This window comes from Capra hircus, chromosome 2, assembly GCF_001704415.2.
Source record: "Capra hircus breed San Clemente chromosome 2, ASM170441v1, whole genome shotgun sequence".
NCBI lineage: Eukaryota > Metazoa > Chordata > Mammalia > Artiodactyla > Bovidae > Capra > Capra hircus.
This window is the reverse complement of record NC_030809.1, coordinates 104,667,969-104,686,530: the sequence shown is the minus strand read 5'-3', so window position 1 is coordinate 104,686,530 and position 18,562 is coordinate 104,667,969. Positions and strand designations below refer to the sequence as shown.

Here is an 18,562-nt window from a genome sequence, read left to right as displayed (position 1 = left end):
TACAGCAGTGAGCAAAACAGGAAAAAACATCCTTAATCTAAGAGTCAAACCTGGTGGAAGCAACAATAAACAAGGTAAACAGGCCAATCCTGTAGTCTGTTAGAGAAAGATTAAACACTGAGAGTAAATATCCCAGGTGGCACTAGTGGTAAAGAACCCACCTGCCAATGCAGAATACGCAAGAGATGTGGGTTCAACCCCTGAGTTGGGAAGACCCCCTGGAGTAGGAAATGGCAACCCACCACAGTTTTCTTGCCTGGAGAATCCCATGGACAGAGGAGCCTGGCAGGCTATGGTCCATAGGGTTGCAAAGAGTCAGACACGACTGAATCGACTTAGCACAAGCACACAAGCACATAAATCGAGATAAGAAGAGAGAGAGAGAGTATGTGTGTGTGGGTGGGTGGGGGGAGGGAGTCAAGGAGGAGCTCACTGAGAAGTGATACTTGAGAAATGACCTGAAGAATATGAAAGGATAAGATGGTAAGTTACAAAAAAGAGCATTCCAGGGATAGGGAACAGCAAGGGCAACCATCCTGAGGTGGGAACACTCCTTCTGGCACATTCGAGGAGCAGTGTGAAGGCCAGTGTGGCTCACTCCGCTCCACACTTGGAGGAGGAGGTCAGAAAGATCTAGGTGCTGGGTCATTGATAACCTTAGAAGTCATTACAAGGACTTTGGCTTTTCTGTATCACTTGGGAAATTATTAGGGGGTTTTGAACAAAGTGCTTTCACCTGATTTTTTTTTTTAAGATTTATTTATGGCTTTGCTGGGTCTTCAGTTGCTGCATATGGGCCTTTCCAGTTGGGCTGAGTGTGGCCTTCTCATTGCAGTGGTTTCTCTTATTTCAGAGCAGGGGCTCTAGGCGTGTGGCACATGGGTTCAGGAGTTGCAGCTCATGGGCTCTAGAGCGCTGCTTCAGTAGTTGTGGCACACAGGCTTAGCTGTTACCTGGCATGTGGGATCTTCCCAGATCAGGGATTGAACTGGTGTCTCCTGATTTGACCAGGCAGATTCTTCACCACTGAGCCTCCAGGGAAGCCCCTTGATTTTTGTCTTAACAGGTGCCTTCGCTGCTATGTTGCAGAAGGACTGTAGGGAAGCAGTGTGGAAGAAGCAATCCAGGTAGAAGGTTCTTGGTGGTGACTCAGACTCTGTGGTAGCAGTCAAACTGGCTGAGCCAACAGGATGGACTTGATGTGCAGTGTGAGAGGGGATAAGGAAGCATGACTCCACAAGTTCTGGCCTAAACAAATGGAAGAATGACTTGCTTTTTATTGAAACAGGGAAGACTGTGAGAACAGGATTATTTTTAATGGGGGAGATGAAAGGAGGGATTATCAGGATCTTAGTTTTTAGACATGCTGAGTTTGAAATGGGCTTTGACACTAAGTGAGGATCAGACAGAGGTCCAGGAATGGAGACATAGTTTGGAATCACCAACATATAAATAGTACAGAAAATAAATAATATAAATATTTATATAAATAAATACGGAAAATGTATATACAAGGTCCAAGACCTGTAAATAATATAAATAATACAGAAAACCTAGAGATAGTGGAGATTACTAAGAATGAGCATAGATATTAAAGAGAATATGTCCAAGGACTAGATGAAAAGGACCCACACAGAAATAGAAAGTTCAGATGTATGCAGAATAAGGATATAGTATCCTGGATGTAAGAAAAAGGAGACTTTAGAGGATGGTCAGCTATGTAATGCTGCTAATATGTCCAGTAAGTGAGCTCATAGGAAGAGTTGACTCATTGGAAAAGACGCTGATGCTGGGAGGGATTGCGGGCAGGAGGAGAAGGGGACGACAGAGGATGAGACGGCTGGATGGCAGCACTGACTCGATGGACGTGAGTTTGGGTGAACTCCGGGAGCTGGTGATGGACAGGGAGGCCTGGCGTGCTGCGATTCATGGGTTCGCAACGAGTCGGACACGACTTAGCGACTGAACTGAAATGAAGAAGTAACCTCTGATTTAGTCAGGGAGGAGGTCATTGATGACTTGCATAGTATACAGTAAAAACAGTTTTCTACCAATGTAGGGAAAACCCAGTTCTTTCCTACTATGTGTTTCTTCCCTGAGTCTTCTTTGCTACTCACACAAAACATTTCACTTCTGCTCACCAGACGTGTGGAGGTTTTCCCCCACACCACCAAGCAATATTTAGACACCAGCATTCAACTCAATTCTGACCCACCTACCCAGAGACAGCATGATTCCATAGGATAAGGGCTCCATCCCACAAGACCGCCCTCCCTTCCCATATACATTTCTGACACCAGTCACAAGCCCTGACCAACCAGCTGTTGATTATAGGTTCCAGTGACCCTCTTCTTGAACTTCAGATACCATTCCCAAGTCCAAGTTGTTACCTATACTTCTGACCGACTTGCTATAAACCAGAGGGTCCTTCGACCCCTTCTCAGGTTTAATTAATCTGCTAGAACAGCTCACAGAATTCAGGGAAACACTTGCCTATATTTACCTGTTTTTTAAGGGATATGGTAGAGGATATAGGTGAACATGTGGATGGAAGAGACATATAGGACAAGGTATGTGGGAAGAGGCATGGAGCTTGCAATGACCTGTCCAGGTATTGCACTCTCCCAGCAGCTCCACGTGTATCAACCCGGAAGCCCTCTGAACTCCATACTTTTGTGATTTCATGGCAGCCTCAGCTCACAGGCATGATCAGTCATTAATTCCATTTTCAGCCCTTCTCCTTTCTCAAGACAGTGAGGGCAGGGCTGAAAATTTCAGACTTCTAATTGTGACTTCCCCATGACAAGCCCTCATTCAGGAGGCCTCCAGAGTTGCCTTATTATAACAAAAGATACTCCTATCACCCAGGAAACTACAAGGTTTCAGGAGCTCTATGTCAGGAGCCAGGGTCCAAGACCAATATTAGAACAAGAGATGATTCTAGTGTTCTTGTCACTTAGGAAAGTTCAAGGGTTTTAGGAGTTCTGTGCCAGCAACAGGGACAGAGACCTTTATGTATTTCTATTATCTCACAGACAGGAATAGTTTTAATGGATCAAAGATTGAGAGAAGTCTGATTGGAGGGGTTCAAGTGGCAGATGAGAAATGGGAGAAAAAAATTATGAATAACTCTTTTAAGCAGGTTTGTTGTAAAGGGAAAGAGCAAGATGACATGGCAGTGGGCCAGGAGGCACTGGCCAGCCTGCTGACAGTCACATGCTGTGAGTGTGAGCGTCAGCTGTGTATAGAGTCAAGGACCTCAGATGACCTTGCTTTTGGTAAACATATAGATTTTTGAAATGTTTGTCATTGATATATTGTGCTAAAAAGAGAAAGATCAAGCCAGTCTCAATGTACAAATATTCTTCCCTTTTTCACTTCTGACTTTACTCCAGTAGTTTCCTCTAGATTTTTCTTTGGAAGCTAGTTTTTATGAGTCATGTACATTTTAATTAGTTGTTTATATGCCTGCCTCCCATTCTAGCCTGACTTTCTTGAGAAGGACCATGTTTTATTTTTCTTTACATATCCATTTCTGGCACATGGCAGATACTCTGTAAATGCTTTCTGACTGTTAAGCTCCATGTTGGCATGTGATGTGTTGGAATGGAAAGGTCAGTGTCTTCCTAAAGCCTGCTGTTCATTTTTGAATGGAGATTCCATTTGGTTGTTTTGTTTTCTATAGAGTTCCTATGGAGCAGGCAGGGTGAGGACGGGTTCTCTGCAGCTCAGCAGCACATCTGCTGGGAATTCATCTTTGAAAAGGACAAAGCGAAAAGCACCTTCCCCGCCCTCGACAACAGTCCTGCTGCAAAGCAATGAGAACAGTCATGTGACCGGTAATGTCAATTTTCCCATTAACATTACATTTGTGCTGTGTTTTCTTTAGATAACTGAGATGATATGTTATAAATCATGTATTTTTATTAAATAATAATAGTACTTAACTTTTAATTGATTTTATTAGTAATAACTTAGATAGCCCCTGATTATTCTCACCACCTTTGAAAAATCTGCAACCTAACAAAGTGTAAAACTGTACAGCTCCATGACCCTAAAATGAGCATATTATAATTTATGAGTCTAGTAAGAAGATACTGTCTTTCCAGGACTGACTACATGTAGGATTGGGAATCTAACCAGATTTGGCTGTATCAGAGCTAGACAAGTAAAGAGGTTTCTAAGGAGGTTAGGGCTATCTCTTTCTGAATTATATAAATGCCACTAAGTTAAGCTAGTAAGGAATTGTTTCATTGGTGAATGTGACCTGCCTGCTTATAAGTTATGTCTCTTCTGTCCTCTAGCCACACAGTCAGTACCTGCAGTTCCTACCGACAGTGGTGTAGAAGTGAGCTCTTCTGAGGGCCTGTCCAGCCCAGGTATGACACCTCTGTTCCTCATCTTGTAACCACTGAGAAAGAACTTCGAGTAGAGCTGAGGAATGAAGTTAGAAGCTACTTGTAATGCTCTGTACATGAAGGAGATACAGATACTTTGACTCTCTTTCCCACCAGGGAGGGGCTTCCCCGGTAACTCAGTAGAGTCTGCCCGCAGTGCGTGAGATGTGGGTTCAATCTCTGGTTGGGAAGATCAGAGAAGGAAATGGCAACTCATTCCAGTATTCTTGCCTGGAAAATTCCATGGACAGAGGAGCCTGGTGGCTATAGTCCATGGGGTCAGAAAGAGTTGGATATGACTGAGTGGCTAACACCCACATTATACAGTATGAAATGAAAAATATTCCCCTCCTGAGCTCAGAGCATGAAACACAGCAATCAGAATTTTAATTCTGTGATGGTACCCTGAGTACTTTTCCTATAGGTCTCCTGCTTTTCCTTATGCAATGCCAGGTTGCCATTTATTAATCTTCTCCCCCAGAGGAACAATGCATCTTAGTTAGGAATGCATCTTGGTGTTTCCAGAAGAAAACTTATATGAAGGTATAAAGTATCATTCTTTATTCAGCTGTCATCGGTGTGAATTCATAGTGTCCTAATCTAATGATAAAAATTTACTGTGAACTATTTATTGTTATATGGTTTTATTTTGAATTTTCTCTAAATAAGTAAAATTCCAGTAAAAAAAAAATTCAACCTAATACTGTTTCCTAATATTTTAAATAACAGCTATTTAGTAGCTATTATAGGTATGATAAAATTTCTTCTTCCTTAGACTTAGTTAGATAGAAGTGAATATGATAAAAATAGAATATTACTATGTCAGTACTTTAACATGGAGATAATTTGATAGGTATAAAAATTGTTTAATATAACTACTTAATTTTTATAATTGATGTTCACAAATACAGAAAAACTCAGGAGCACCCAAGTGTTCCTGAATCATTAATCCTTAGGTGATCCTTAGGAATTTAATACTTTGACATAGAATTCTCCTTTCTTCTGTGATTAAAAACACTATCATTAGGTAACTAGTAATGATTTTTCTCAAGTCTTACCCAGAGTAATATCAATAACACCATTCTGTTTCACATGGAAATTTATTAAATAATATCAAACTATATAAATGAGAGGACAAGTGGCTGCTCTTTGAACTCTGCTCCATAGCTCTTTCCTCTTCTGGTCCTTCCCCTCTCCCCCCTTGTCTCTCTCTTATTTAATGCATGGCTAATTGTGAGGTCACAAATATAATTTCTTCCAAAATGCTTCTCGGTCTCTGCTTGCTTGATTCTGTTTTCTAAGTGCCATCACCACAGCTTTTACTTCTTTGGCAGAAGCCTCCCTCGGCCCTGGGAACGAACAGTGCGCTGTGTCCCAGCTGCCCGCCGAAGCCCCTGTCTCGGGGTGCCCTGGAACGCCTGAGGCTGCTGCCACATCTCTGCCCTGTAAGTTACCTGGCCTTCCCTCAGTCTCTAAAAATGAAAGCGAAAACAATTCATGTAACAACCACAAGTATCTGATACAGTGAGCATTTTTCTGAATAAATGAATTTTTTTTTAAAGTTCACAAGAATAGGTTTAATCTAATACAATTCTGTTTTAGCAAAGGATAGTGGTTGTCAAACAATTTTGCCCTTTTGACTATTTCCAGGAAAAATATACACGATGTCCCAAAAGGCTTAGTGAAATTTTAAGCTTTAATGACATAAGATGCTACAAACTAAGTTTATTTGAATTTCTTTTACACAATTGAATTTTGTGAATTTTAAATATTTTGAATTTTATTTTTGTTTCAATTTTGTAACCTTTAGAAGGATTGAAAAAATTATGATAAATAGATTCAAATTATAGAAAGCTAAGTAAATGTAAAAGAAATTTCAATAATTATACTTTCAAATGATATTTTTGTAATTTTTTTTTTAACACACTTTGGGAGTTGTTGTATCTTCAAACTACACTAAAGGTTTGGATATTCTGTTCTTTGAAAGTGAATTGTCTTCCCTTAGAATGTACGAAGCTGAAATATAATAGTTGTGATATAACATCTGTGAAAAGTATTCACTGTTCACAGTCCCCACCTCATTTTGTTATAGTCATTGTTGTTGTTGTAGTTTTAAAGTTTGGTCATTTGACCATAGTATCAGTAAACAAACTTGATTTAATATTTTTTAAAGCTTGGGAAAATCTGTGCTAATCAAATAACAAAGTGTGAAAGTGCTCTTGATTAGAATTTTTTTTTTTAAAGAATCACAGCCTTTTCTAAGACTTTCAATGACAGGAATGCATTTATTTAAGAAAGCCTACATAATGCTTGGCTTCCCAGTAGCACAATGGTGAATCCGCCTGCCAGTGTAGGAGATGCAGGGTTCAGTCCCTGGGTTGGGAAGATCCCCTGGAGTAGCAAATGGCAACTCACTCCAGTATTCTTGCCTGGTGAATTCTATGGAGAGAGGAGCCTGGTGGGCTACAGTTCATGGGCTCACAAAAAGTCAGACACAACTGAGCATGCACACATGTAATGCTTATAACTACTAAGTATAAGTAGCTCAGACGGTAAAGTGTCTGCCTACAATGCAGGAGAGCTGGGTTCGATCCCTGGATTGGGAAGATCCCCTGTAGAAGGAAATGGCACCCCACTCCAGTACTCTTGCCTGGAAAATCCCATGGACTGAGGAGCCTGGTAGGCTACAGTCCATGGGGTAGCAAAGAGTTGGACACGACTGAGCGACTTCACTTCATAAAACCCCAGAAAAATAATTTGAAAAGACTTTTGAAACATGTGACTCATTCTTCATACTTTAGGACCATTTTCTCAGTGAGGACCTCATGCTTAAAATTGTGTATCTGTATAAAATACTAGTGATTGTGAAGAGAGAAATAGGGAGAAAGATCAATAATTTGCTAAATGTTACCTCAGTTAATTTCAAAAGAGCTTAACATATATCAAGGAGCCATCTATAAAACACACTTGCATCTAAACCATAATGGCCATTAAGTTTTCCTGGATACATTTTTTAAATTATGTAAATACGTTCCTACTATATAGATGTCATATCTATATAGTTACTTTAAAGGCATAATGTTGTACATTGGCATCAAAATAACTATTTCATGTCATGATAAAAACTTGTATGTATAAGTATGTGCACATATTTATATATATGTTTACTTAAAGTCATTATTTGTTCTTAGTAATCTACTTTTCAATTTATAACAAAAATGTTAAAATTCCCCACATTTATTAAAAATCACAAATGGCATACTACTCTGTCTATATGCTTAAAGATAAATACATTTTAAGCATTTCAAATATTCTTCAAAAATATTAAACTTTTTGTTAAATTTTGTAGATGTGCAGATCACTACAATTCAGTGCTATACTACTTTTTTTCCCTCCCTCAATTGGGGTAAAATTAAACTTTGTTCAGCTGCTATTGTGTAGGTGGAGGTACTGAATATTATATTCAAATAAGCAGAGATCCAAAAACTCATTTGTTGGTTTAAATATACTTTCAGAACTAGTGTGGACACTAACCACTTAGGATGGCTCCTTGACTTTTACCCTGTTGGCCATTTGTTGTTAGAACTAAGAAATAATAATAAAACCATTTTATTCAACAAAATATTAACCACAGCTATTGAAAAGAATCACACACACACACATGTATCGATATGGGACAACCTTTAAGATACAGTTGAGTGGAGAAAGAAAAGTTGAAAACATCAGATACAGGATGCTTCCATTTAGATTAAATAAACCAACAAGAAAAAGAGAAGGAAATGTACGTGTATCTGCTTAAAAGGTATATGCTCATTATACTTTGTTAATATAGAGAAAGGAAGACTTAATGGAAGTTGCCTCTGAGAATCAAACTCAATAGGAATTAAAATTAATTTTTATAGCATAACGCTTATTCTATTATTATCTTAAAAATTATATTAAGCATCTAAGTAAGTGGCTTTTAACTTTGGTTACACACTAGAATCACCCAAAGAATCTTAAAAATTCTTGGTCCTGTCCTGCAGAGATTCCAATTTAACAGATGTACAGTAGAGGTGAGCATCAGTATTTTTAAAGGATGCTCAAACAGTTCTCAATCATAGTACTGATAACTACTGACTCAAACTTTGTAATTACACTTGTGAGGTGAAGTGAAGTTGCTCAGTCGTGTCCAACTCTTTGTGACCCCATGGACTGTAGCTTACCAGGCTCCTCCGTCCGTGGGATTTTCCAGGCAAGAGTACTGGAGTGGGTTGCCATTTCCTTATCCAGAGGAACTTCCCAACCCAGGGATTGAACCTGGGTCCCCCTCATTGTAGGCAGACGCTTTACCGTCTGGGCCACAATTACATTTGTAGACTACCTAAAAATTTGTGTTCTTTTTGTTTACATTTAATGCTATTGGTCTAGGTAAAAGTCATTTAAATTGAAAGACATTCTTAAATGAAATATATAACTTGAAGTTTATAAGCTTAAATAACCATTTTTTCTACCACAAAGAAAACCTAGAGCGATAGCATATTATTTTTAGAAATGCATGTCTGAGATAATCTGATTATACATTAACATAATTATTCACCATTAGACAAGTATTTTACTATTAGCTTTGAATCAGAATTTAAGAGAGTCCAGCTAATTATTATTTAAAAAATTCCTTCCTTGCCAGAATTGCATTGGATAAATGAGACAAATTAATATCTAGGATTATATCTTCATTTCTTTGTAGCTGGAATAAGCTCTGATTATAGCCTTGAAGAGATAGATGAAAAGGAAGAACTGAGTGAAATGCCTAAAGATGAGGCTGAAAATACTTTTCTGAAGTCACAAGACATTCCTACTGTATCTACTGATATAATAAATACACTGAAAAATGATCCTGACTCAGCCCCTGGCAGTGCTACTGGAGAGTCCTCACAAAACTCCAAAGAAGAAAAACAAGGAACTAGAAACACAGATGAACAGTAAGTAGTCTGTATGCCAGAAGTGGTGGCGGTGCTTTGTTTAACTGAAGAAATGATATTTTAAACACAAGTGAAGTCATTTCTTTAGTTTATACTTTATCCCTTTCACCATCATTAAAAAAATTTTATTCATAGAGTATCTATTTACATGTGGTTGGTTTTAAATAAAATCAAATCTAATGGTTTTGGGGTCCCTGTGGCAGATAAATCGCAACATGTAGTTATTTTGTATAAATATTAGCATTTTTGTTTGTGTTGTGTTTGTTTTGCCTGTTACCTATTTGACCTAAATAAAATATTTAATCTCAATTTGCACCAAATACTCCTAAAGAACTTTTACTGACTGGTTTATAAAACAATTCTGCATATTAGAATATGATGTTAAGCCACTAATCATTTTTACAGTCAATTTTGTGAAGCAGAGAATGCACTTTCCCTTTGGTTCTTGAAATAGAAATTCATAATAAAGTACACTTACATTCTGTTAGAAATACCACACTATGAATAAAGATGAAATCAAGAATGTAAAATAAACCATTTTATCAAAGTTTTACTATAATTTGCATGAGATTGTCTCCAAATTAAACTTCTCTATCATTAAAAAAACCCAGTAAAGTTAATTCACATTCTGACTTGCCACAAGGTGACCTTGCCAGATGTAAGGGAAATGTCTATGAAAGTAAATTTCATTTAGCTCCTTTTTCTTTCAAAAATAATAATTGATAATAAGAAAAAGATACTCTCTTGGGGAAACTGTCCATTTTACCAAGCTTCTAATATCTTGCTTTGTTACAGGGCCACATATGAAAGCTAATGTTTCATAGCACCATTTCCTCTTAGCTTTATTTTTTCTTTGCTATTTGGCAGAAAAAGATGATTGTTCCAGTCTATCTGTCTTTGGAAAATGTTGCCTGTTTTATTGTTGTGTGAGTGTGTGTTTGAATAGTATCATATATAATATATAATATCATTTTTACAGAAGGCCACACATTGTGGTATATAATTCAAGCGACAAAGAGATGGCAGTTGACAGTGTAAGAAACTTTAAGTCACTGGACCCAAACCAAGAGAAAGGTGAGTTCTGTAAGCACTAATAACTAACACTTTCATAGCACATACTATATGCCAATGACCTTTCTTAAACACTTTATATTAGCTCATTTAATCTTGTATATTAACTCATTAATGGGTATTGTTACTTTAGTCCCATTTTATAGATGATTGATCCACAAAGATATTACATAACTCACCTGAGGTCCCACAGTAAATGGTAGACCTCAGATTTGAACTCAGGCAGTATGTGTTCAATATGTGTTGATTCCAGAATTTGCTTCTCACTACCATGTCTTATGATGTTGTTGTTAAATCTTAGAGGTTATCTAACTTAGCTCTGAATCTTACCGATGTATACTCTGTGCACACTTATGATCTGCTTCTCCTTTTTCCTTCTACTGGCTCCCTAGCTCAAGCCTGTTTTATTTCATAGCCAAGTTGATATACCTTGGGTAAAACTTGTCTGCCTGATTTTGCAGGCTCAAGACATCTAATCATGTAATAAAGTTCACCAGGATTTCCCACTCCTCCCCCCATACCTCCAAATCAAGATAGTTTATTCTTTCTCATGGCATATATGTTTCACTCAGTTCTATCATTAGGCCTATGGGTTATTTTATTATTATCTTTGTCTGGAAAGTAATCTTCACCCATTCAACTATTATCCAAATCCTGCCACTTCACTTATTCTGTTGCTTGACTGCTGGACGCCATGTAGTTCTGTGTCTCGACTACTTGACTAGATTGGACAGTCTTCCATCAGAGAAATTATATCTGATACTTTGTTTCAATTCCTTATGGAACCTAGCAGAATACTGAGATAACAGTTAAAATACATAGTTAGGATTGAATTTCAGAAAAAAAGATACTATACAAATCAGAATTGCAGTGAATACACAATGGTATTTTAAGGGGATATGAAGGAAATGGCTTATTCTCAAGTCCAATCTATTATGTTAGTACATAAAACTAGGTTAAGGTCCATAGAAAACATGATATATAGGCTTCTGCTGCTAAGTCATGTCAGTTGTGTCCGACTCTGTGACCCCACAGACAGCAGCCCATGAGGCTCCCGTCCCTGGGATTCTCCAGGCAAGAATACTGGAGTGGGTTGCCATTTCCTTGTCCAGTGTATGAAAGTGAAAAGTAAAAGTGAAGTTGCTCAATTGTGTCCGACTCTTCACGACCCCATGGGCTGTAGCCTACCAGGCTCCTCTGTCCATGGGATTTCCCAGGCAAGAGTACTGGAGTGGGTTGCCATTGCCTTCTCCGAAGATACATAGATACGTATATAAATTCAATTGGTATTGGATTATCCCAGTGTCACAAACAAGATAGACAGATGTATATAGATATGACACTTTATATATGTGGTATGTGTTGGTTAATTTGAATATGAATGTCTTTGATTCATTTTCCTTATGGTCAATAACCTCCTGAGATACAAGTGTACAACTTATATACTTGTATATAATTTCCCCATTTTTTCTTCTTGACACAGCTTTTTAACAAAATATATTAAGATGGCAATAGCATTTCTATTGAGAAGATATGATTTAAAAGCTGCTTACTGTTTAAAATCATAGTAAAATTAAATCATTTTTGCAAAGATCTGGGTATCATATTAGTATTAGGGTCCCAAGCACATTTCTGTAATAGACTTATTTTGATTTGCACTTGATTTACAATGACCACTGTCAACTCTGGGTGGTTTTTAAAATAATTTGTTATCCTTAGAACTAATTTTATTCTGCTTTTCTCCTTTTTTCTTTAAACCTAAACTGTGCACTTATCTAAACGATCCTTTCATCAGGTGGTTGATGTTCGTGTCAGTTTTGAGTAGGGGAAATTATAGTATAGTACAAAATATACCTTCTCCCTCTACTGGCCATTTCTGAAAAATAGCCTGTCTATTCATTGACATTTTGTTTGCATTATCAGCAGATATGTAGCAGGATAGACAAGCTAATGAATTCAGTAGTGATTCTAGGCCTGACAAACACTGAAATTTTTGAAATTTTGGTGAGAAATTCAGTAGATAATGGTAATTATAACCCACAGAAAATGTGAAGAAGTTCTAAAACCAATAAATTAGGATTTATTATAGGGAATTTCATTTTTAAAATATTTTTATAATGATTTACCTTCTTTTAGAAAGTGTTTCCATTCTGTAACTGGGATATATCTATATTCAGTGGAAAATGAGAAATAAGCAAGAGAAAAGGAAATACATTTAGGCTCCTTTTTTTCGTTCCATTTTCCACAGAGGATCCATTTTATAGTTTAGACAGTGAACTTTATCTTATAGGTGAAAGCGAGTGATTATAAAACTATAGAGAAATACTTGACATTCTTTCACAATTTGATTTCCAAGGCCCACATTTCACTTGTGCTGTGCAAACTGTCATATCTGAAAGGAGAGGCCACCAAGGATTTTGAAGAAGAGGGCTAGCTGGTTATTCGGAAGAAATGATTCTTCATGGTACTTGACTAGAGGAGGACAGTATATATGAGTCACTTGGCTCAGTCATAAGCCTGTTTCCTTCCAGATGCCTCATTCCAACTCTTTGCCATCATGTTGTTGGCTGGCAACTGTTGGCTTTGTTAACCTAGACACTGGCAAATGATTTTTGTTTTCAGGAGGTCTGAATTAAAATTAAGAGGAAAAGTAGTATTGGGAGAGGGAAGTTTGTTTTCTCTACCTGGATTCTGACATGAGAAAAATTAAGTTATCTTTTTTCACAGAGAAAAAAATAAAAACCCACATGGTTGTTTTTAATGTAGTTGAAACCACCCATATTGTGACTGAAAACAAAATCCTCTAAAATTATTTAGCATGGACACCTAATTAGTCAGACAATGAACTTGGGCTGTTTTTATTTCAGCTCTTAAAGGTAAGGTTTTGAGGTCTGTCGTAAGTAAAACTGATAACATTAAAAGGGAAACAATCCAAACAAATGCTAAGTATGAAATATAAATACACTAGGGATTATAGAAAAGACAGAATCAAAATAGAAAACAGAGCAAAAACATTTTTTAAAATTTGTCAGTATCTTTTTGTCATTCTTAACAATGACTGAAATATGGTCTTTACTTAAAATCATAGCTATATTCTATGAGTACTTGTTTTGGGCAATACGGTATCCTAATAAGCATGTTACTGTATCCTAATAAGCATGTTACTGTTACATAAGTGATATATAATACATAGTTTTGTTTTTGACATCTGAGGCTCAAACGGAGTAACATGATGTGGCCCACGCAGATTGTAATTAGTCAAGCTGGATTCCTGACTCAGGTCTCTATGATCCCAAAGTCCTTGCCACTTTCTCTGTATGCCATTACCTGTATAATTACTGTATAATTGGTGAGCTGACTATTTATCTGTAGAATTCAAACCAACCTGTTCACTTTGGGGGAGGGTGGGTACTGAAAACTTGCACTTTTCTATTTTTTTCATATACTTTATATTTTTTCTCTCAGCAGATCAACATGAAATAATTGTCATTCCAAAAAACAGAGAAAATAATATGAAAAATGGAGTGAGGGGAACAGAAATCAATGTAGCAGGTGTTGCCAAAAATAACAACGTGGACATAGAAGTTGACAGACTATCAAATTATCAGGCATATAAAACTGATACTGCTGGATGTTACAAAGAAAATCGTCTTTCTGTTTCATCAGCACCAGATCAAAACCTGATTCAACCCAGTGCAGAAAAGACAAAAATGCAAGATGCAGCAATTCAGACAATCCCTTCCTGTGACAGTTTTGATGGGGATCAGCAAGATCATAATTTGTCTGACGTCAAAGTTGATGAAAGTGTGCAAACTTCAAGTAACAACAAATCAACTCAACGCTTATCTTTGAAACCACAAGATTCTGTAGATATCTCAGGAGAATTCAGGAGTCAGGGCCCCCTTGTACATACAGAGGAGCAACTCACCATAAAAGATCCATCTTGTGCAGGTGGTAATGACAATCTTTTGCCTCCTGTAGATGGAACTGATAAAAATTCAACAGCTTCTTATGTAAAGAATTATCCATTTTACAGACAAGATTATATTCCCAAGCCAAAACCTTCAAATGAAATTACAAGAGAGTACATACCCAAAATTGGGATGACTACTTATAAAATAGTGCCTCCCCGATCCCTAGAAATATCCAGAGATTGGGAATCGGAAACCATAGGGTATAAAAATGATCAAGAGATACATACTTTAGGGAAAAAGGACACTTATGAGAATGTGAAAGAAACGACAATCCAAACAGAAGATCTCGTCATTTCTGAAAGCCCAAAGGAGTCACAAGCAGACCTGAAATCAAAGCCGACCCTGAGAACAGAGCAGCAGATGCAAAGTGAGGAGAGCTTAACCCGCAGCAGAACCGCGAGTCCTCTGAAGCCTCCCAGAATGACGAGTGACACTGGCACGGCTCCTTTTGCGCCAAAATTGGAAGATATAAACAATATTTTGGAGTCAAAATTTAAATCGCGGGTTTCAAATCCCCACTCCAAACCAAGTGCTTTTTTCTTGCAGATGCAAAAAAGAGTTTCAGATCACTATGTGACATCTGCAGCCGCCAAGAGTGTTCAAGCTGCCTCTAATCCTGCTCCAAAGGAATTAATAAAGAAAGAGGTGGAAAGAGATACAATACCTCCTCCAGAGCCAGCTCTTTCTGCCTTAAGTAAAACTATTCAATCTCTTCCACAGACACACATTCAAAACACTGATGATGACAGCAATCAGAAGCCTACTGAAACCTCTCCTTCTCCTGCGGCCTCTCCGCCGCCTCCACCTCCTTCTCCTCCCGTGGCCTCCCCGCTTCCCCCTCCTCCCGTGGCAGCCCCGCTTCTCCCTCCTCCCATGGCCTCCCCCCTTTCCCCTCCTCCCGTGGCCTCCAAACCTGTTCCTCTGCCCAAGAGTCAGTTAGCAATGCTGAATCTGAGAACTCTGAAGACTTTTGGTGCCCCACGACCATACTCCAGCTCTGCTCCTTCACCATTTGCCCTCGCTGTGGTGAAACGGTCACAGTCTTTCAGCAAAAGCCCTACAGAGTCATGCAGTGAGGAGGTCAAGGGTGCCTCTGCCAGAACTCCAACTGATGCAGAGAAAGGGAAGATTCCTTCTGTAAATACATCTGGGAACATGCCACAACTAGGTGTGAGTGATAAGGTAAATGTAACCTTTTATAAAATAGGGGATTCTTATACAACATGACTTAAATGGGTTTAACAAGCCTGTGTGTTACTTAATTCATAATCTGCAATGAAGATGCTGTAGGGGAAAAAAATGAGTAGTAATACATAGAATCTGATTATTTACTCTCAGTCATTATAATTCATTTAATTTAATCAGATATTACTATAAGGTCATTATATAATCACCTCATTTGCAAATATTTAGTTTCTTTGCTCATACATTTGTATACCGTACTATAGTTCTGACTAGTTTTCTGTGTTTTGCTTATTTCAGTTTGTTGAAAACTTTCCTGGATGTTCTGGTTTACTTTATTTTCTTCTCCAATTCTCCATAATAGCAAAACAAATTGTTTTAATTATATAAAAACATAAGCAGCATCAAAGACTAGATAAAATAACCAAACATATCTCAGCTCTGCACTTTGTCATATACACTCAACCTGAGCTTACCAAATATTGTTATATATAATTTAAATTAAAATCAGTTTAAATATGTAATTTTCTTTTTTTTAATATAAATTTATTTAATTGGAGGCTAATTACTTTATAATATTGTAGTGGTTTTGCCATACATCAACATGAATCTACCACGTGTTTCCCACCTGAACCCCCCTCCCACCTCCCTCCCCATACCATTTCTCTGGGTCATCCCAGTGCACCAAGCATCCTGTATCATGCATCGAACCTGGACTGGCAATTCGTTTCACATATGATATTTTACATGTTTCAATGCCATTCTCCCAAATCATCCCACCCTCTCCCTCTCCCAGAGTCCAAAAGACTGTTCTATACATCTGTGTCTCTTTTGCTGTCTTGCATACAGGGTTATCGTCACCATTTTTCTAAATTCCATATATATACGTTAGTATACTGTATTACTGTTTTTCTTTCTGGCTTACTACTGTGTACAATAGGCTCCAGTTTCATCCACCTCATTAGAACTGATTCTATTCTTTTTAATGGCTGAATAATATTCCATTCTGTATATGTACCACAGCTTTCTTATCCATTCATCTGCTGATGGACATCTAGGTTGCTTCCATGTCCTGGCTATTAGAAACAGTGCTGCAGTATACATTGGGGTATACATTTCTCTTTCAGTTCTGGTTTCCTCGGTGTAAGTGCCCAGCAGTGGGATTGCTGGGTCATAAGGCAGTTCTATTTACAGTTTTAAGGAATCTATACACTGTTCTCCATAGTGGCTTGCTAGTTTGCATGCCCACCAACAGTGTAAGAGGGTTCCCTTTTCTCCACACCCTCTCCAGCATTTATTGCTTGTAGACTTTTGGATCACACCCATTCTGACTGGCATGAAATGGTACCTTACTGTGATTTTGATTTGCATTTCTCTGATAATGAGTGATGTTGAGCATCTTTTCATGTGTTTGTTAGCTATCTGTATGTCTTTGGAGAAATGTCTATTTAGTTCTTTGGCCCATTTTTTGATTGGGTCGTTTATTTTTCTGGAATTGAGCTGCAGGAGTTGCTTGTATATTTTTGAGATTAATTCTTTGTCAGTTGCTTCATTTGCTATTATTTTCTCCCATTCTGAAGGCTGTGTCTTTTTACCTTGCTTATAGTTTCCTTTGTTGTGCAGAAGCTTTTAATTTTAATTGGTCCCATTTGTTTATTTTTGCTTTTATTTCCAATATTCTGGGAGGTGGGTCATAGAGGATCTTGCTGTAATTTATGTCTGAGAGTGTTTTGCCTATGTTGTCCTCTAGGGGTTTTATAGTTTCTGGTCTTACATTTAGATCTTTAATCCATTTTGAGTTTATTTTTGTGTATGGTGTTAGAAAGTGTTCTTGTTTCATTCTTTTACAAGTGGATGACCAGTTTTTCTAGCACCACTTGTTAAAGAGATTGTCTTTTCTCCATTGTATATTCTTGCCTCTTTTATCAAAGATAAGGTGTCCATAGGTGCATGGTTTTATCTCTGGGCTTTCTATTTTGTTCCATTGATCTATATTTCTGTCTTTGTGCCAGTACCATACTGTCTTGATGACAGTAGTAGAGCCTGAAGTCAGGCAAGTTGATTCCTCCAGTTCCATTCTTCTTTCTCAAGATTGCTTTGGCTATTTGAGGTTTTTTTTTGTATTTACATACAAATTGTGAAATTATTTGTTCTAGCTCTGTGAAAAATACTGTTTTCTGTTTTGTTAATTCAGTGTCAACATTCCAGTTATATATATGTTGACCAAAATATCACTTAACCACCATCTAACCTTCAGTTCAGTTGCGTCCGACTCTCTGCGACCCTATGAACTGCATCACACCAGGCCTCCCTGTCCATCACCAACTCCCAGAGTTCACTCAAACTCACGTCCATCGAGTTGGTGATGCCATCCAGCCATGTCATCCTCGGTCGTCCCCTTCTCCTCCTGCCCCCAATCCCTCCCAGCATCAGAGTCTTTTCCAATGAGTCAAGTCTTCGCATGAGGTGGCCAAAGTACTGGTTTCAGCTTTAGCATCATTCTTTCCAAAGAACACCCAGGACTGATCTCCTTTAGAATGGACTGGTTGGATCTCCTTGCAGTCCATGAGACTCTCAAGAGTCTTCTCCAACACCACAGTTCAAAAGCATCAATTCTTCAGTGCCCAGCTTTCTTTATAGTCCAACTCTCACATCCATACATGACTACTGGAAAAACCATAGCCTTGACCAGACCGACCTTTGCTGGCAAAGTAATGTCTCTGCTTTTGAATATGCTATGTAGGCTGGTCATAACTTTCCTTCCAAGGAGTAAGCATCTTTTAATTTCCTGGCTGCAATCACCATCTGCAGTGATTTTGGAGGCCCCCCAAAATAAAGTCTGACACTGTTTCCCCATCTATTTCCCATGAAGTGATGGGACCAGATGCCATGATCTTCGTTTTCTGAATGTTGAGCTTTAAGCCAACTTTTTCACTCTCTACTTTCACTTTCATCAAGAGGCTTTTGAGTTCCTCTT

At 38.0% G+C, this 18,562-nt stretch overlaps 1 protein-coding gene across 7 annotated transcripts in view; it reads left to right on the top strand.

Moving 5' to 3' along the window:
- The window catches only part of COBLL1 (cordon-bleu WH2 repeat protein like 1), a 167,258-nt gene that overhangs the window by 141,315 nt on the left and 7,381 nt on the right, over positions 1-18,562 (top strand). For 5 of the 7 annotated variants that reach the window (XM_018063956.1, XM_018063937.1, XM_018063973.1 and 2 more), the window contains 6 exons: positions 3,686-3,839; positions 4,305-4,379; positions 5,732-5,842; positions 9,124-9,358; positions 10,338-10,432; positions 13,895-15,585. In XM_018063956.1, coding sequence (XP_017919445.1) covers positions 3,686-3,839; positions 4,305-4,379; positions 5,732-5,842; positions 9,124-9,358; positions 10,338-10,432; positions 13,895-15,585 — 2,361 coding nt within the window. The remainder of the gene's footprint in view (positions 1-3,685; positions 3,840-4,304; positions 4,380-5,731; positions 5,843-9,123; positions 9,359-10,337; positions 10,433-13,894; positions 15,586-18,562) is intronic. The other 2 variants (XM_018063983.1, XM_018063946.1) reach the window with 1 other exon arrangement.